Here is a 21,318-nt window from a genome sequence, read left to right on the forward strand (position 1 = left end):
CGGTCGTTATCATCCATAAATATCGCATCGGTACCCATTGCAGCGATAAAAGGATGCGCAAAGGGGTGTAGAATTTCGTCGTGATATCGGACGGCTGGTGACGGAACACTGGGAATCACGTAGGGGTCGGTGCTGCCGTTCGTTGCTATCCCAGCTCACACAAGTAAGCCTCCACCTCTGTAATGGTCTCTTTCGACGACGTTTGGTGCCCGATAGCATCCCTCACTGTACTCCGGGAATCGTTCTGGATGTTAAATCGAGACTCATCCATAAAGTGTTCGTGGCTCTGCGTAGCTCATGGGCCGAATTCAACCGCGATCGGACAAAGGAACAAACCACAGGTCATCGGCCGTACGCTCCACCTTCATGCAGTCGATACGATATAGTTTGCCGGGATGTGGGTCGTCCTACAGCAGCAGAGAAATGCGATGCCAGCTATCGTGCTGTTGGTGATGTATGGCGTCTTGCACATAGCAACCGGAAGCGATCATCTACCGTTGTGGTAATCCTTCGGCGTCTTCATCCACGTCTTCTACAGGGATTCTGATCACTTTGCTAACTTTTACACAGCCTGCAACATACCAATACACCTGGAACGCATTTCATTGTAAGAATGGTGTCTTCCGCTCACGTTTTCCGCTTTTGGCTGTGTCGGATTATACGGAACTATCGTTGGTTGCGAACTGACGCATAGGTGCAGCATGTCCCTTTCGTTGTGGTGTGACTGCGGAATTGCGTTTTATGCGAATTTTGGTTGCCTGTTTGCATTCGGCGATGCAACCTCTACCTCGTATGTAAGCCGCATTTTTTAATTCTCCTTTTTACATTCGTACCTTCCTCTTAGCGTTTGTTGCTTATTGTTTTAGCACTAGTGCACTAGTGTATGCACACTATCCTAAAACATCAAACACTTAACACTCACACAGTTATGCACACGCATCTGCATCCAATGGACATCGCGATTTTGTTACAAAATAAAATCGCAAATTATAATACCTAGAAAAGAGACCCCTTCGCATCTGCTATTTCGTTTCACTAAATATAAGAAAAGCGAAAGATTTATTTGATTTCGATATATGCCAAATCTTTTTTAAAAAAAGCCTACGAAAATGCATTTTCGAAATAACGACACTAGTAACAAGTTCCATATAATAATTAACATTTATCAAACAAAAAAAGGCAACATCTCGGGCCATCAACAAAATTTGAGGCATGTTTCATGGATGCTAAAGGTCAACGTAGACTGTTTGCTCCGACTGCGGTCCAAGGAAGAATATAGTGGCTGATAATTTTGATCGTGATGGTAAGTTTATTGTCGTATGTCATAGCGATCAATTTTGTATTAAGTATCAATCAAGCGTTTTTTTTTTTACCTTGTCGAAGGCTATGTATAAAGTGGGCAGGGACTGTGGGGTCTGCGCTGCCGTTAAAGGGGCCTCTAAGGCTTTTTTCCCCGATATGGCAGACCCTTTGGGACATCCGGGACGGGGATCTCTGCTTTAGTGCTCTGTACCTAAAGGCAATTTACATTTCTCTGCCCGGGGGGGATCAACTGGGAAGCAAGCCCTGGCGTTCTGTCTGGGACCTGCACCTACACAGACTCGAGATTTCTAGGGTATATAATCAGTCTTCACAGTGACTAGAACCATCGTTTATACGGTGGTAGGATTAGTTTTGGCAGGGACGAAATGGTTTGATGATGGTTAATTGGTTTGATGTCGAAGATTGTCCTTGGGGTTTGACTCCCCTTCGTCAACATTGGCGGACGGTCAATGTCTAACTATGTTTTCTGATTTTAGGTGGATGCGCTGTCGTCCACCATACACTTTGCGTGCTTATACCCAGACTGTGTGAAACAAAAATTATCCCCGACTTGACCGAGGAGTTATGCCTGATTGGATTGCCTTCTAGCATGTCTTCGTGGTGTAACGGTTAGCACACTCGACACGTATTCGAGAGGTCCAGGTTGGAATTACGGCAAAGACAATGCACATTTTTCACCTCTTCTGTTTAAAAAAAAAAGGGGGGAAATCCTAATCTACACTTAAATCTCTATAGTGGCGTCTGAACGAAAAGGTGGTGAATGATGATTCTTCGCCACCAGCATTTGGTGACTGGGTCGCCTAATCCCCAGTATATAAGGGGGAGTATATAAGGTAAGAGAAGTAGGCGCAGCCCGACCCACCTAATCAAACAAATTGGTCTTATGGTCGTAACTGAAAACGCAGGAGTATAGAAGGTATTTTCTCCCTCTTTCTAGTATGCCTTCGTGGGGTAACGGTTTGCACACTCGGCGCGCGCGTATTTGAGAGGTCCACGTTCGTGTCTCGGCGAAAGCACTGCACATTTTTCAGCTGTTTTGCTTCATTAAAGGAAAAAAATAAACTTATGTCTCTACAGATATAATTTAAATGCATGATAATTCATTCTTATAATACAATAAAAATATCACATTAAATTAATATTCAGTTTTACAATCAAACCAAACTCTGATGAATTCTAAACTAGTCTTTAACCAAACTAGACAGTTTATATCATCCGACTGACATCTTATTCTTTAGAACTCACATCGAAATGTATTACATTCGAGACATCTGAAAAGATTCCAATCTGCACGGTAATAACGAAATTTGCAATAGGCAATTTTCTCTATTAAGACGAAATTATCTTTCACTTATATTTCCCTGGTGGTTTGATATTTTAAAATCGTTAATAGATGGAAAATGGATTAATACGATGGATAATAATTTGGATAATTAATTTCAATATTCAGTATCCCGAAAATGGATCTACAGACAGACAATTTGTTGGGCGCAAGATGATCCCACGTAGATTGGACGGGCAAATGGAATTGTTTAATCTTGTGCGCAGCCAAAGCGCGTGTGAGGATATATGTCATTTGCGAAGAGAGAGAAGAGCCCACTGGTTTGGTCGGAGTGGTTACCATGGTTACCGAGAGGCAACATTATAAAGATTGATAGTCGGCGGATGGTTCTCTCCTTCCACACCAGTTACGGCCGGAACAGCGTAACAGGTCCTTCTGCTGAAGTGGTACTCACTGCAATTTACCACAACTTCGCAAAGTGAGTGCATCAACTCCTACGAATGGATAACGGGGAAAGAAAGAAAAAAAAAAAAAAACCTCTTGGGGGATCGTTTTTAACAAAGGATATCTACACTCGTGAGTCACAGGTAGAGATAGCGCTGACAGGCGTTCAGAATTTTGGACAGAGGGGAAAGGATGTCACGGTCTTTTAAGTGAGATTTATCCTCTTAGCATTTTTATAAAAGATTCCTCTTTCTTCGGAGAGAGTAATCACGAAAGAACCTTTTTATTTCGACGAAGAGAACTTGTTTAAGGCCTGTAGCTCTTCTTTTTTTTTTTTTTTTTTTTAAGACTCTACCTGAAAGAAAATATACAAGCTGGGCGTGAAACGAATTTGAGTGCGACAAAAAATCCGATAAGGACGTCAACGTCGAAGTTCGGGATTGTGCATGTACTACACGTAATAATTCTGGTAATACTGAAAATTATGATATAAAAACATCGTGTCAACTTCAAAATTTGTAGGATCTCAAAGGTTTCACAGCAAATCAAATTAAAAATTAAAGATAATCATCATTTAAGAAGGCTTCGATAAAATTAATAATGTAACGAGTTTAAACCGCAAAGCTGGCTGCCGCCCCGGATATATCTGGGTATACCCATACGGAACTGAGTGCCAACTCAGCAGGAAGATGCCAGAGAGGACCATCTCACGGTAACACAACTTCGTGGAGACGGCAAATTTAATGTTCTATTACTAAAAAAAAAAAAAAAAAAAAAAAAAAAAAAAATCTGATGTGTACACCACATGACTTCCTTGTACGGAATATTAAATTATACGCATTTGTTCCTTGCATTTCTTTTAAACTTATTGGATTTAATTAAATCTACTTCGCCGACAGCGCATAAACCACAATAGAATAAAGGCATTCTTTAAAATTCACTCTATTTGTTTAACATAGCGACACTCTGGCACTAGGTTCACTTAACAGTATTATATTTCATTCATATTATAACTCAGAATGCACAAAAAGTATATCATTTAAAGAATTATCTAATCGTTGCCACATGTTTTTTTCAAATACTATAATAAAGCTAGAACGATGTAAAAAAGAAATTAAGCAAACAAAACAAAAAAGAAACAGTTTTTCACAAACGACTGAATATTTCTCATTCAATTAATTCAGTTTTCACCTCGCGACAAGACAAAAATACATAAAAGCTCAAAATATCTGTATTAAAAATTACTAATTATTAAAAATTAAGTAAATCTTAAACACTTATTTCCTCGAAAAAATTCCAGAAAGGATTAAGCATGATTTAATTCGCAATAATAAATGAAGGCGTTATTTTTGTTGTTGCGAAGCTGTCTCTCTAGATTGGCAACAAATCTACAATTCTGCTGTTTCAAATGTAAACAAATATGTCCGCCATGTTATTTAAAACTTAACCGCACTTAAACAGCTTTGAAATTGTTGATAATTGTACAAATATTGCTTCCAGAATTACGAAAGGCATAAAAACTTTAACCGGAAGATAAAAACAACATAATTCAATCATTTTTAAAGCAAAAAAATGTACAATTTACAAACATATAAGAGTAAAAAAGCTGAGACCACTGAGTCGAGTAACAGAGTGGGTATATAAATATATATTTATATACTTTTTTAATACGGCCGGTTGCAACCAAAAAGAGAGGTGCACAGCTACATATTATAGCAGTCCTATATACAAAATTTAAACGTTCTGAGGCTACTCGTTTTTGAGTTATGCGAGGTACGTACGTTCGTACGCACGTACGTACATACGTTCGTACAGACGCCACGAAAAATTCTCTTCAGAATTAATTTTAAGGCAGTTTTATAATTTTTTTTTTTTTTGTTTTTTTTTTTTTTGTTTTTTGTTTTTGTTTTTTTGAGGAAACGAGTCTTTTATTCTGTCCTTACGTACAGATATCAAGCAAAAACATCGTTAAATTGCATTCGATAGCGGTCAAAATGGATATTTTTCTTGAAATATGCTGCCTGAAACTTTTCGCGATTACAATACTTCCTTTTTACTTCGTACAAGGAAGTAAAAAAAGGAGGGTTCAAAACATGGGCACGGTTACGGAGCTCTTGAAGAGTTGCTAACATTCTATTGTCATACTCCATAAATCAAGTAATAGGGGATTACAACTGAATATAAAAATACATAGTACACTGTTGTTGCATTACATATGATTAAGAGGTACAAGTGCGTAGATTTACATAGAGTTACAAAGTTAATAATAAACATTCATATGATATTAGTACAATTATATATAGAGAAACAAAGGGGGGTTCACTACATGGGCCCTTGAAGAGTTGCTAACATTCCATTGTCATACTGCATAAATGAAGTAATAGGGAATATAACGGGGTGGTAACTGTGTAGAGACATAAGTTTATTATTTTGGTTGGATGACATGAAAAATGAGCAATGCCCTCGCCAGGACGCATATTTCACAAGTGCACATCTGTATAGCCACCGAGGGAGTGGCTTCTAGGATGGACCAATGAGCATCCAGTAATATTTCTGTCATGTCACATGAATTTTCGCATGCTGTAAAAAATAATTAAAGGATCGTCGATTGCTTCTGAAACTTTTTTTTCATTGCGAAGTTAGATCAAATATAGGCAATTATGAAGATTTCACTACCTGGTTGAAATAAATACAAACACATGTTGGATACTTCGCAAAAATATCGATGTGAAATATTACTTAATAAGTGGTAAATAAGATGAAGAAAGAAATAGGTGATAAACATCTGAGCCCAAATGCAATCTTTACATAAAACTATGCGTATCAGAAAAATATTTTTACCAGTTATATATGTAAATAGAAGTCAGCAATTTTTACTGCAGTCTACACGAAAAAGATGTTCTATAATAATAACCAATGCAGAAGAATTTTAGTCAAAGGGAAATTTACTAATTTGCATTCGTATACATTTAGTGTGTTAAATTTCACATTTAATAACTACTCACTCTTAAGTGAACTGTCAACACAAGAAATACTCATCAAGCAGAGTGAATTTATTTTATTCACAACGAGTATATTCAATTTATTCACATATAACTTTTAATTTTAACAATAGATCATATGTGTTCTGAATCTTACACTTTAAAAATCAAAAGAATGCACTGAAATAAGAAAAGACTAGATTCATTGTAACACTTTCAGTCATTGTCATCTCAATTAAAAAAAATATAGACTTGAATTCTCTTAATCCACATAATATGCCGTGAAACTCAATCCAAATATTAATGCGTGATAAAAATCTCGAAAGTGAAATGTCACAGATTAATTAAACTCAGAAAACGAAAGCACTACAAGATTTCTACTATTACGCCATATATTTATAACTGCGAAAGAAATGCAAATTAAAACGTAAACAACATACGCTCTCATGCAGGAAGATTTAGCGTCACAAGAGCAATAGCAGCTCATCGGTCCATTTTCGAAACCCCTCCCTCAGTGGCTGCGCTGATGTGCACTTGTGAAATATGCTGCCGGGACTTGAAACTTGGACCTCTCGAATACGCGCCGAATGTGCTAATCGTAACACCAAAAAGGCATGTTGGAAAGAAGGAGAAACTACATTATAACTGCAGTTACATTTATGACAGGATGAAAAGGGTTTATTTCCCAAATAAAGCGATCCCGTCAAAATATAGTTTAAATAGAACTATCACCATTTGATCGACATCTGGAATCTGAGCGATAGCCGAAGTTTTATTAAGTACTGGGCTGAACGGTGGAAACATGGTGACAGTACGATTCTTAACATTGTTCAACACTTGGGCCGCTTGAGTGCCCATAATAAGATTTTCTTCCAGTGAGTACGATTACTTTATAATTTATGGTAAGGAGATTGCAGATCGAATGGCCAGTCGATCGACAGTCTTAAGGGTTCTACTGATGGTGACTGTCTTTCTTTCTTGGAACTCGCCTCCCGGGTCGAACTAGAAATTAACTCTACCTGGAGCAAGGCCCCTATTCACGAGTGGTACAATTATAATAGTCCTGGTGCTGTCGTGTCATTCTGACAGTAGACACCGATGTAAACAGATCATATTTCCAAAAATTATTTGTAACGTGGGAACATCACACCTGTATCTACTGCAATATATGATGTCCTGAAACATGATCTCTATACCCACTACAATAGATAACATCTTCAAACATGCACCTGTAAAACTATGTATATCGCAACGTATATCATGAAATGTAATGCATTTTACTTGAGCTTGCAGGGTTTCCCTTATTTGCTTAACTAATTTATTTTAAGTTTGACACCTTTCCTGAACTCCTCAACTTCCCCTCGCATTTTCTCGCCAGCATCTAAAATTTAAAGTTAAGTGAAGTAAGTATTTAAACGGGTGAATCTCTCAGTTTATTCAGTGCGTGTTGTCTTTAGCCAGCGCACGTTTCGTTGCTATCTCGCTGTTTGCTAGTACGTCTCTTGGTCATTTCGGATTATCGTCACGTCTGTTAGGTTATTGTTGAGTCAAACTGTTAGACGTAACTTAACGTGTTAATTCAGCACTATTCTATCTTAGTTTTGAATTGATTTATATTCTACGTTTAAGTTACACCGCTAATTCAAGGTGTTTTTGTAAAGTACGAAGATCGTGCCTTTCTGTTAATTATTGGAATTAAATTAAGGGTTATTTTCCCCCTTCTTCTGTGCTGGTAATTCACTTACGCCTGTGCGAAAATTCGCCAGATCCATTGTAGGATCTAGTTAGTTTATGCGAAATACAAGAGACAGATCGTACAACCTGATTAAACGCTGAAAGGCTAAGAGTGCCGTTGATGCCGTTTGTGGTGGCAGAACTTGTAGTGCTGGTTCGAGTCACAATTTCATAACGATTCGAGGAATGTTGCCGGAATGTTGTTGGTTAATATAAGGTGGCCGCTTCATTTCTACGTAGCATATGATCGGGTCAAACAGTAGATGTGAACAGACAGCTCTCGCTACGTTCCGCAGTAGTCAACTTCGTGTTCAACGACATGTGTGGGCCTTAAAAGTTATCCTTTTTGACCGAAATGCAATTTGACCCAGGCCACTTTTGCCCATATCTTAACATGTATTCGTTTCCTGCAGAACCATCTGTACTCCAGTCCGGATGCGGTTCTTCAATGTTTGAAAATCTACGGTTTCATGGACTTGATCTAGATGTTGCTGTCGATCAAGTGGGATAAGAAAAATCGCTTGTTTGGATAGCCACAAAAAGAAAATGTTGAAATGGAATGCTGTGCCGAAAGTAAATTATGATGGCAATAATAAATCGAAATTGATGATGACAATAATAAATCAAATTTTAATGATTTTGAAATAAAACTCACAAATGAAAATGTAGATCATCCTGAATGTTTAATGATAAACAAGCATGCATTGATAATTTGAAGAACAAAATAATATCCTTAGAAAATTGTATTAAAGTATTGAAAAATAGAGAAAAGTAAAATTTTAGAATGTTTGTTCAGCGACAAAGAAGGTGGACGATATCTAGACAGAAATTGGTATCAGAAATTAAAATCTCAAATAGCGAAATTTGGGGGGGGGAGCACAAATCGGAGAATTTGGAAAAATGTCTGAAGCCTATTTTTATAAAGACGCAAATTAATGCATTACTGAAAAAGAAGAAAAAAAATCAGGTGGACTAGTGAAAATATTTCACGCTGCATCGTCATAAGAGCTCTGTCATCTTAAAGCTATGATTTTTGGAAAGAAAAAAAAATTAAGAAAAAAATTGAAATATCTTTACCTAGTATTATCAAATTAAAGAAATGGTGTTTATTTTATTTTTTAGTGTTTTCTAAATTTTAGTGTAGTCCAAGAATTCAAAGTAATGTTCTTACTCTAAAGAAGGAAAGAGGCGAATATTTGTATTCTGTAGAAAAAATATGCGTTCTCAGTTTCGACGAAATGCATATAGATTGAAAACTCTGCTATGACTCTAAACTGGACTAAGTTGGTTCTTTTCAAAATGTGCATTTTGTTTTAATCAGAGGTCTCATTTCCGGCTCTGTCTCAAATTACTGAGAAACCGCGTTTTAGATAGAGGATTTGTTTTAGAAGATGTAACTGTTTTAAATTTTGATATTATTAAAGAGGTTTTAAATAGAGATTGAGAAGAAATCAAATTGTGTCACAAACTAAAACCAAATTATTTAATGGTCAAGGGAAACGAGAGACAAAAAGTCGCTCCAGAGAAAACATTATTTTCAAAAAGTACCGCAAAAGGTATACTCTACCCCACAGGAAATCAGAAAGCATCTGACTTCTATGAGTTAATCGATAATATCTTCGGTATTATGAATAGTACCAAAATAATACCAACAAGAATAACAAGTATTTAACTAACTAATTTTGTTAAGTACTTGTTAAAGTTATTCTTATTGTATACTTTGTAACTAATTATTGATTAGATTTTGTGCTAGATTAGCATTCTAGATAAAATATAATAGTATAAAACATCAAAGTAATTGGCCTAAAAAGACCTGCTTCCTTTACTCACACTTTTGAAAAATTAAATAACTGTTTTAGGTACTCTGAATAAAGCTATTTTGTCAAAATTAAGGTAACAACTTTATACACATTTATTTAATTGTAATATAGATATAAGTATAAATTACAAAATTATTTAAAAAATATCTACTATATTGAATCGGAAGAGAATTATAACAATGTAAAATTTACAATTAGGCAAAAAATCAAACGTAGGTTAGCAGAAATGTTGCCATATATGTCATATATGTTTAAACCTATGTCAATGTAAAGTTGTTTTTTGAGTAAATTTAAATAGCTGCTATTATAGTTATCTTAGAAGCAGTATAAAAATTCTCTCAGTTAGCATGCAAATAAATAAATGATTAGAAATAAACGTGCATTAAATAAAAAAACCTGCAAATAAAAATTAAAAAAAAACCACGGAAATTTATGTTAAAAGAGTAGCACATTTTATCTATTATTTTAAAATTGAGTAAGCATTATTAAATTTTTTAATGGTTCAGTCTAAAATGCATAAAGCAGTAACATTGCCTCTTCCAAATTATAGCTATCTTTCACACACAGCTCCTTTTAAACGCTGGTTCAAAAACGCTAATTTCCAAGCTGTGAATTATATTGGCGCGCTCAGTGTCATCATGGCTACGTCATCACTTCTCACTTTCTGCTTCAGGGGGAAAAGCTCCATGAGCTAGCCCTTCTCTTCTAATTCCTGGCTCGAACTAAAAGGTGGTGGATGATGATTCTTCACCACCAAGATTTGGCGATTGGGTCACCTAATCCCGAGTCGCCCTTTAAAACTGTGAATATATAAAGTATTTTCTCCCTCCTTTCCGCATACCTTCGTGGTGTAACGGTTAGCACACTTGGTGCGTATTCGAGAGGCCCAGGTTCGAGTCCCGGCGAGGACATTGCTCATTTTTCACATCTCCTCTTTCAAAATAACCTAATAACTCTACATATTGATACTGCAGAAATTTATTAATTTTAATCAGATGCACCCAAAAAAGTAATTCCATTTCGAATATTAAGAAGATACGCAATTTCGAGAAAATACCAGTGTATTTTTTACAGCCATCAATTATCGTACCATACACTTATAGTTTCATCAAGATATACTAAAAGTAGGAGAAGGATCTATTTCTCCAGTCAATCCGGAGACGAAGAAAAAGGGTAACAAAATGCAAATTTAGCTCTAGGCAAGAACTGCCATCAACGTAAGTGAAAACACGGTTGCAGGTATATGGCAGCAGGTTTAAAAAATACACTCTGACGCAAACCCATAACTGTCTAGCTATTCGAATGAGGCAGAAAGGAAGGGATTTACTGTTGATCAATTTTCTTTTCCATTACCCAACTTCAATATCATAGAGAAACTGAAAAATTCAGTTGCAGAGAGTTTTCTGCAAAGCAGGCATGGAAGAAAAAGCAAAACGAGGGAGCAAAGCGCAATCCACTACACTTTAAGGGGCAGAGCGATATTTATATTATGTCTCGAACACATTCCTTCTTCAGATTCGATACGTTAGAACATAGCAATCGACAAATGTTTATTGGTGGGATCGCCATGAAACGGTTTCTTGAAGAAAGTAAATTTATTTAAAGAGAAATTCGAAGCGCAGAATTATAAAAACGTAGGAGAAAAAAATTGAGTTCCCAACAAAAAATCAACCTTAATAAAAAAAAAGAATGGTAATACATTTGTTGCAGCAATTCGTACTACCTGTAAACTGTCACCAACTACATAAAAACACGCGTTACTGTAAAATAAATATTTCATTACTGTACTATATGCAAATAGAGTGCCAGCTGAACGCTGAAATATACTGGTGGACAATTGCTAAGAACGGATCATAAATGGCTATATAGCGTGTTAAAAAGTGTGTTTTCATACCAAGTGAAGTAAAATAATGCCCATATAAAATTTAACAATAAAAATAATTTATGACTAGAAGCTTATGGCTACTTATGCCAGAAGGCTTTGGAAAGTGTTCAAGAGACAAAATGGACATATTATGCTGAATATGTAAAAGCGAAAAATGCAGTTACCGTCTGCAGGTATTCTGGCGTAAGATGTCAGTTTGGAATATGATCACCATGGACAGTGATGTACGATTCCTCACGTCGTGTCATACCTTGCACAACATTATCCAACAGCTGTTGGGGTAATTTATGCCATTCCTCTGTCGGTGCTCGGACGAGAGTGTCCTTGTTTACTGGAGGGCACTGTCGAACAGCAAGACTCCTCCCCAAAGCATCCCACAGACTTTCAGTGGGATTCAGATCTGGAGAACGTGCTGGCCACACGAGGCGTTGAATATCCTCGCTCTCAAGACACTCCTGGAAAACGAATGTTTGAGGACACGTTGTGTTGTCGCTCACCGAAAACAAATTAATCACCGACATCCCCACGGAACATGCGATTGTGAGGCAGCAGAACATCATTAACGTATCGTTAGCTAGTAATAGTCAAAGCTGCAATCACATATAGGGGCATGCGGCTCTATTGACGGCACATGGCATGATACTGCACCTAGGACACCGGCCCTTTCTTGGACCATAAGCAGTACCACTCTAGACCATAAGCAGTACCACTCTCACGCCACATCAGTTGGCGTCTAAAATCCGGTAACAGGCAGAATCTACTCTCATCTAATGATACACAAGTCGCGTTCTGTTGAGTCCAACTGTCGTGCTCGCGATACCATTGCAAACGGACGGTACGCTGCTATTTGGACAATGGAATGCACGAAAGAGGGCGGCGGGCGTATAGTCCTTCTTGGTGCAAATGACTTAGCTACAGTTTTTCGGGAGATTCGCTTGCCAGCAGCAGCAAGTAACTGATTTGTTACCTCAATAACTGAACTGCGTCGATTCCTTTTGTCGATACCACTATGTGCCTGTCTTCTGCAGGCGTCGTGCTGCAAACACGACCTACCCCGTGACGTTTTATACACATGCCATTTGTTTGAAATGATTTCGAGAGTCTTGAAACAGCATTGTGGCTGACATCGAACCCCCTAGCAATACTTGTTATTTTTGGTTCTTCTTCAGTGTTTCCAATAACAGGACCACGCGTAAAATCATCTAAGTGATGTCGAGAAGACACACCGAAAATTGCAAGTTAGCCAGTTGATTCTTCCCCATTAAATTTTTCTTTGGAACAACAAAGGTCAATACGCGTCAAATCCTCTATCTCTTTTATCAACGCATCACGTGGCTAATAACTTCGGCAACCCAAAATTTGCATACGCACAATACGTCTTACCGTATCCCGCACTTCTGCTAATTTCCACATTTTCCTACCTTCAATTTTATGGTTGCTATCCCTGCTACTCTCATCCATCCTTACCCACCAGTGAGTGTATAAGGACTTGACAGAGAAATGCTAAGATGTATTTTAAAAGAAATCCGTAGCAACCGTTTACAAAAAGAGAAACACGCTAATGTGAGAATCAAAATCGTATTTAGCGTAAGTATATTGAAACACTCAATCGATTTCGGCGGCCAGTGTAACTCTGATTAAAAATCCGGTTATAACCACGTGCAGTGCTGATAAGGACCACGTGTTTCTGACCCCTTTATTTTATTTTTCTTCTTTCTCCTGATGAGGAGGGACCTTTAGCTGCCCTCGAAATCGATTGAGTATTTCAATATACTTACGCTAAATACAAGGTTGCTTTTACGATTTTCATTTAATGTATCATTATTTAAATCCACAGGTCTCGTCGCAGTTCGATCCTAATGTAAGTCGAGGAATTATTCTTAATACCTTTAATACAATTTCTATAAAATTATTAGTTTACAGTTCAAATGACTTGGTATAATAATATGACTTCTGTATGCGTATTTGGTACGTCGGAAAAAACTACTGTTTATATACATTCTCTCAGATGTGAAAAGTGTGTAGAGCCCTCGCCGGGCCTCGAACCTGGACCTTTCCAATACGTGGCGAGTGTGCTAACCGTTACGCCACCAAGTTATGCAGAAAGGATGGAGGAAATACCTTATATACTTGGATTAATATATATATATAATTTTGATTTAACATGTGTTTAGTGTTTTTATAATAGAGCATGGTCTGTGTCTTGTGTTTTGTCCTTTTGTTTAGTTAGTTTCTAACCATTGATTCTATTTATTTTAATTATTATTGTGCCGTTAAGGTCCATTAGGTTATATCCTAATGGGCGTATTTTATTATGTGGTTTTTAACTTGGCGCCTCCCTGGAAAAGTCATCAAATCAAATCGATTAGGTGGATGGGGGGCTGCGCCTCTTTCTGTACCTTAGATACTTCGCCTTTAAAGGATATATAGGAAGAAAATATATTTTTATTGGAGGAAAGAAATTAAGATAGAAGAAAGGAACATTTAACGAAGATTATATGAAAGAGAAGAACGAAAGAGAACTTCTTGAAGAAGAACGAAGGAATAAGTTTCAAACGTTTTTTACTAAAGACAAATTTCAACATTTTGTAAAGAATTACTTACAAACATACACTTCATGAAGGATTCTAAAGTACTACTTTAAGATTTTTATTTTTATTTATTTTTTTAATATGGCGCACTATATGGCAATGTAAAAATCTTTTATTTATTAATAAATACTAGATAAGGGCGGACGTGGGCAGAACCGATTAACCGTAATGGTAGAGGGATGGTGCCAGGTCTCGAACCTGGACTTCTCGATTACGCCTTGAGTGTGCTACCGTTGCACCCCGAGGGCCTGCAGATAGGAGGGAGAAAATACCTTATAAAGTATAGGAAGTATTGTAATAGCTAAAATTTTCGGAAATATCCATTTTGACCGCTCTCGAATCCATTTGAACGATGTTTTTGCGTGCCATCAGTACGTACGGACCTCTTCTTCCCAAAACAGATTGTAATATGGATTCAGAAGAGATTTTTTTCCCCTTGACGTCTGTACGTACGTACGTATCTATCTCGCATAACTCAAAAACGAGTAGCCTCAGAACTTTGGAATTTTGTATGTGGGACTGCTACAGCATATAGTTGTGCACCTCCCTTTTTAGTTATAATCGGGTGCACCAGAATTATCTAAATATATACATACCCATTCTGTTGCCCGGTTCGGTGAGCTCACTTTTCTTATTCCTACACGATTTTCCTCAAAGTACGTAGCTGCCAATTATTTAAGCACATTTTCCCAAGAAACAATGGTTTTGCAGGTTCGTTAAGTTTGGAATGGTCTCAAGGAAATATAAACCTTAACTTTTGAAATGTATACCATAATGCTCGTTTTTTATGAGCTAGCATATTTATACTACTAGCCGCCCAGACGGTATAGTATTTAGGGGGGTCTGACTGCGATACGAAAAGGCCCGGGTTCGAATACCAGACGATGTAAAATTGTCTGTCCCTTCATAGGAAGTAACGGTCGTGGCCTATTAGTTGCCTTCACAATTAAACGGTCACCTCACCATTTCTGGCCTTAATAATGGCCAGTGCTGTTATAGGCAAGTATTACAGGCATATGTTTTCCCCATCATTGGGGGAAAATATTTATATTACTTCTTTACATTTGTTAAATATTTTTTTTTCCTTGAAACATCATTAAATCCCCGGCCGCAAAACATTCGCCAAATTTAACGATTTTTACCCAGACAGACCTATAAATTTACCTTTTTGCCCGCGATTAAATAAATGACTGACCTAACCATATATCATAAAAAAAAAAAAAAAAAAAAAAAAAAAAAAAATTTTTAGTTAAAACTTTAAAAAAATATATAGTTTTATATATTTTTAAATATATAAAACTATATGTTTTTTTAAAAGTTATATACAAGATATAATTTTTAAAAATTATATATATATAATAAACAATATAAATAACTTTATAGTTATAAATGAGTTCATAATTAAATACATAGTAGATAAAGAGCTGCATCAACATATTACAAGGGATTGCATGGGCAACATAATTTTCGCACGAAGCTCTTGGATTTCCAAGATAATTCTTAAAAAATTAGATATATAGTAATTTTCAAAATTGTTTAGGCAGCTTAAAATTCTCATAAGCACTCTGGTGACAAGCATCCATACCAATAACGTATAACTGAAATTTAAATCTGAGTTATAGATATTTTGCCACATACCTCTCTTATGCACTGCAATCTTTCATTGGTTTGCTGAATATGTCTTTCCATTGCAACACTCATCGTGCAGGATGTTTCAAGAGCTGCCAGGAGTTCAACATTTCGATCTCTGCAAAAGAACAGCAAAATTATGACATCATATATACAGCGACTCCCAAAAGTGTTCGTATACTTAGGAGTTTCAGTGAAATATTGCTTTATTCATTAATAAAAAATAATATTTAAGAATGAAAATTTTTTAATAAAATCTATAAATTTCTCTTTGCAAAACTAAAAGAGTAGCCTAAAAAGGCGTACGCGTGTAGCCAGTATATCTGATATATCTCTCTCTCTAAGATCAAAGAATTTCGCGGTTAAATACCGCTTTTCCTCATTATGTATTCAGCCGTGATTCTAAAACTACGTTCTGGCCGGAAGTAGTAAGTTGAAGTTAAGAATTGACAGGAAAGGAACTTTAACTCAAAATTTAACTGTTAATAAAATTAACATAATCCTTACAAACTTAAAGTAAAAAATGCAAAATCAAACTAAAGCTTGATAAATTAAACAGCCTAAGGTCGTTACCTAGTTCGCTCGTATTTAAACAATCCCCGGCCGGCGTAGACTACAAGGCACGTAAATAAGCGAGGCCATAAAATAGTAAGCTCTAACTAACGTAACTAACGTAAAAGAGTAGCAACAACGTGGCCGAAAGGCAGAACACGTTCTCTTTCTCGCTCTCTAACTGAAGTACCTCAAACCTCAGCCTGAATAGTAGTTTCTACCCTATTTCGCATAAAGCATGAAACTGAAAATTCATCCTGGTAGAGAAGCTTTGTAAAATAAAATAGGAATGTGAAGGGTTTTACTTTATTTTACTAATAGTTATTTTTATTTTAAGGTATCTTTCTTTCCTTTCTTCCTTTTCCTGCCTATGCTTATTTTCCTTCCTGCCTTTGCTGCCATTCTGGTAGGAAAGCATAGGCAGGAAAATGAGGAAGGAAAGTAAATGTACCTTAAAATCAAAATTAACTATTAGTAAAATAAAGTAATCAAAATTAACTATTAGTAAAATAAAGTAATAAAAATTAAATATTAGTAAATCAAAATTAACTATTAGTAAATCAAAATTAACTATTAGTAAATCAAAATTAACTATTAGTAAATTCCTGTTTTATTTTACACCTCAGAAGTTATAATTATACTTCATTGCAGCTTTATACCAGTTTAACAAAACAGAAGGCCCACCAGCGGCCGAGCGGTAAAAGCCGCTGAACACTGGTAGTTCGGACTGGGGTTCGAGTTCCGCCGAACGGGCTGGCTGCGTGGGGGTTTTCCTGCTTTCCCCCACGTGTAACGTGGATACGAGACAGTTTCCCTTAAAAAGAACTCCACGGAGCATCCTTCCTTTCCCGTGAAGTATCTAAGGCGGAGCACGTAATAAATAAATAAAAGAACAACAACATAGAAGTCATAATTACGCTTCGTTAAAATCAATCGGAATTCTAGAAAGTTTGCGTGTTCTAATCAGTCTAATTTTTTTATGGGGGCAGTAAATACAGATATATTAGATTTATCCTATTACAAGGAAACGTGTAAAGTTAAGATTAAATTTTTTAAAGGTAATATATATTTTAACTTGAAATACACGGAATTTTACTTAATACAATCACGCAATGATATGTGTAATTTACGAATACGATGACAATGCGTAATTACGAAATGGTGTAAACATGATGATAACATGAAGATACGATACATAAGAAAATCGTGTAAATAGAACAGCATGACATAGATACGATTCACGAAACATTGAAGAAATTGTATAATGGGATGACCCTTTAAAGAAGGATGCCTGCGTGTTTGTTTGTTCGCGATTAACTCGGTCACTACTATAGCTATCCTATCCTCACCAAACTTTCTACAACTCTATTCTGGGTTCTGGAAAAGGTCGACGTCCACTCCCCCCCCCCAAAAAAAAAGAAAAAAAGCGCTAAAATCAGAGATATTAATCAAAAACTCAGAAAAGGCTAATTTTCTCAATCATTTTTTCCGAGTGACAACAGTCTCGCACGCTGGAGATAAAAATCTGCCTTATTTCGAGAAGCGTTGCCACTGCTCGCTTTGAAATCGCAGAGTTTGTTAATAACAAAATTTCTAAGATTTACGATGATATAAAAGTAGCATTGCGAAACATTAAATACATTATTCCCGATTCCAAAAATTCGTGGGACGCCGTTTCGACTATTCTCATCTTCGTCCGACTGTAATCGGCCAAAATATTAATCAAAACATCTGAAAGCGCTCATTTTCGCACTCATTTTCTGAGTGGCAACAGTCGGGAGCCTCGGAGATAAAAATACTGTATTTCGAAAAGTGTTGCTACTGCCATCGTTGCTGATATAATGACAGAGAAGAAGTTTATTTTTTATGTGGGTTCCATATCGCACGAGACTGAAAAGTGTACAACAAATGAATCGTAATTTTTGTATCGTTATTAGAGAAGGATTACAGCGGTATCATTATCTCTGTTGTTAGATACATTACTCTCAATCTAACGTAACTGGCATCGGGTACTTCCGCTAGTAGCTGTATATTAAAGAGAAGGCATTATAGGTGCTAATAAGCTGAGCATTTATATGACTTGCCAAAAACTTTCGGGTACCATATTTCAATAAATTAGCTAATTTCACCGCTCTCCAGTCCAATTTAACGATGTTTCTGCGTGATATCTTTACGTACGGATAGAATTAAGTGCATGGATGGACAATCCCAAAATGGATTCAGAATAAAGGACATGGATGGGCAATTCCAAAATGGATTCAGAAGGACAGAATAAAGGACATGGATGGACAATCCCAAAATGGATTCTTCGAAAGATTCAGAAGAGATTTCTTCGGCTGCACCAATCATATATCAAATTATTTATACATATATGCATACCCACTCTGTTACTCATCTCGACGAGCTTTTTATATGTTGTTTTATAAGTTTTTTTTATTCTTATATGTTGATAAATTACGCATAATTTGCTTTAAATACGACCGAATTATTCTTATGTTCCCATTAAGGTATTTACGTTTATACGTTTTGTGAAGCGAAAAATTTGTCTTCCTGCCCGCTGGTCGAATTGCTGGTTTTTGCGTAGAAACTCTAATTTTAACTGGGGGGGAGTTTTTAAACTGCTTTTAACTGTATTTTGAGTTTTAGGTTATAAGACATTTCTTTCACCTTCTTCGCGAGCCTTCGTGGTGTGGTGGTCTGCACTCTGGGCCGGTATTCCAGAGGTCCGTGGTTCGATTCCCAGCGAAGGCTTTGTTAATTTTTCATCTTTCCTGCTTCCAAAATACCTAATGTCTCTATAGTAGCGCCCGAACTAAAAGGGTGTTGGATGAAGCTTCTCCACTCCCAGGATTTGGCGATTGGGTCCCCTAAAAACCCTTTAAAAATGGGGAGTATATAAGGTATTCCTCCGACCTTCTTGGCGTGCCTTCGTGGTGTGGTGGTATTCCAGAGGTCCGTGGTTCGATTCCCAGCGAAGGCTTTGTTAATTTTTCATCTTTCCTGCTTACAAAATACCTAATGTCTCTATAGTAGCGCCCGAACTAAAAGGGTGTTGGATGAAGCTTCTCCACTCCCAGGATTTGGCGATTGGGTCCCCTAAAAACCCTTTAAAAATGGGGAGTATATAAGGTATTCCTCCGACCTTCTTGGCGTGCCTTCGTGGTGTGGTGGTATTCCAGAGGTCCGTGGTTCGATTCCCAGCGAAGGCTTTGTTAATTTTTCATCTTTCCTGCTTACAAAATACCTAATGTCTCTATAGTAGCGCCCGAACTAAAAGGGTGTTGGATGAAGCTTCTCCACTCCCAGGATTTGGCGATTGGGTCCCCTAAAAACCCTTTAAAAATGGGGAGTATATAAGGTATTCCTCCGACCTTCTTGGCGTGCCTTCGTGGTGTGGTGGTATTCCAGAGGTCCGTGGTTCGATTCCCAGCGAAGGCTTTGTTAATTTTTCATCTTTCCTGCTTACAAAATACCTAATGTCTCTATAGTAGCGCCCGAACTAAAAGGGTGTTGGATGAAGCTTCTCCACTCCCAGGATTTGGCGATTGGGTCCCCTAAAAACCCTTTAAAAATGGGGAGTATATAAGGTATTCCTCCGACCTTCTTGGCGTGCCTTCGTGGTGTGGTGGTATTCCAGAGGTCCGTGGTTCGATTCCCAGCGAAGGCTTTGTTAATTTTTCATCTTTCCTGCTTACAAAATACCTAATGTCTCTATAGTAGCGCCCGAACTAAAAGGGTGTTGGATGAAGCTTCTCCACTCCCAGGATTTGGCGATTGGGTCCCCTAAAAACCCTTTAAAAATGGGGAGTATATAAGGTATTCCTCCGACCTTCTTGGCGTGCCTTCGTGGTGTGGTGGTATTCCAGAGGTCCGCGGTTCGATTCCCGGGGAAGGCGTTTGCTAATTTTTGCGTTTGCTGCTTCCAAAAAATACCTAATGTCAAGATTTTTCTGCATTTTACAAGTTTAATGGAGATATTTCGAGTTGTTTATGTGTTTTTGCCTCGCGGTGAAGTGAACTGAAATCATTGAATGAGAAATATATCACTAATAAAATTCGATGCGATAAGTCTAAATGAAATCCAGTATAATATAATAGGCCGTATAAGGAAGTCATGGTGTGTCCACACCAGATTTTTTGATTTATAGGATTGACTGGATTTTAAAGCAAGGTTCCTCTTTTTTGTAGTATTTATTAAACTTATGTATCAATGCAGCTTTGTACTTCTAAGTATTTTTTTTTTTTTATCTATGCTATCAGGAATGTCATATGTATTCAAGGTAGTCCTTTGTATTCCCTAACTAGATGTGACTCTGTAATCTTTTTTTTTTTTTTTTTTTTAATTTAGACTTAATAAATGTCTGCAGGGCGGACATCATACTGCAAGGGCTTGTTCCCGGTCAGTAGTCCTCCTTAGCAGTGTAAAAGTAAAAGTATTTATTAAACGAAATTATTATTAACGAACTATAAAAACGTAAACAATCTAAAATAATAATAATAAAATTCAAAGACAAAATGCTTGTTGCCGTCTAAATTTGTTTGTATAATGCATAGAATAATTCATATATGCGACAATATGATAACTTCCACTTATAGGACCTTCCGACATCATCAGCGAGTGAATACCAGAAGAAATATTACTATTATTTTAAATTTTAAAATAAAATATTCAGTGAATATTACCCTTCGTTATCACAGCAAATGTAGAATTTATTAATATGGGGATATTACGAGAGGCATATTTATTATTAACTATGTCCAAACCCGTTTGAGTCCCCCCCCCTCGCGAACATGCTGCTAGAAATCTTTACATCTAGCTGGCCATCTTACAGTTTCGAAAGTGAGATACATAGCTCAAAATGCGCTGTATTAGGTAATACCTCCGACAAGGGAAATACACCTTATGGCTCTTTTGTAGTTAAGTCGAACAGTTGCTGTAATTCTCACAAAATTTGACATTAGCAACGAGGTTACTGGAGATGTCATCCAAGATTCAACCGAAAACTTCCAAGTTTTGTCATATTTATGAAGCGCACCTACCGTCGTAGAAATACAACGACGTTAATTCTAAAGAGGC

General features: G+C 36.9%; 1 protein-coding gene across 5 annotated transcripts in view; it reads right to left on the bottom strand.

Moving 5' to 3' along the window:
* LOC118202925 (zinc finger MIZ domain-containing protein 1-like) overlaps positions 1-21,318 on the bottom strand; it is a 1,176,934-nt gene that overhangs the window by 660,255 nt on the left and 495,361 nt on the right. For all 5 annotated transcript variants that reach the window (XM_085814453.1, XM_085814451.1, XM_085814450.1 and 2 more), the window contains one exon: positions 15,699-15,807. In XM_085814453.1, the coding sequence (XP_085670579.1) occupies positions 15,699-15,761 (63 nt within the window). In that variant the 5' untranslated portion in view covers positions 15,762-15,807. The remainder of the gene's footprint in view (positions 1-15,698; positions 15,808-21,318) is intronic.

Source organism: Stegodyphus dumicola, chromosome 4 (assembly GCF_044657685.1).
Source record: "Stegodyphus dumicola isolate Sdum_Otavi_A_Nest chromosome 4, ASM4465768v1".
Taxonomy (NCBI): Eukaryota; Metazoa; Arthropoda; class Arachnida; order Araneae; family Eresidae; genus Stegodyphus; species Stegodyphus dumicola.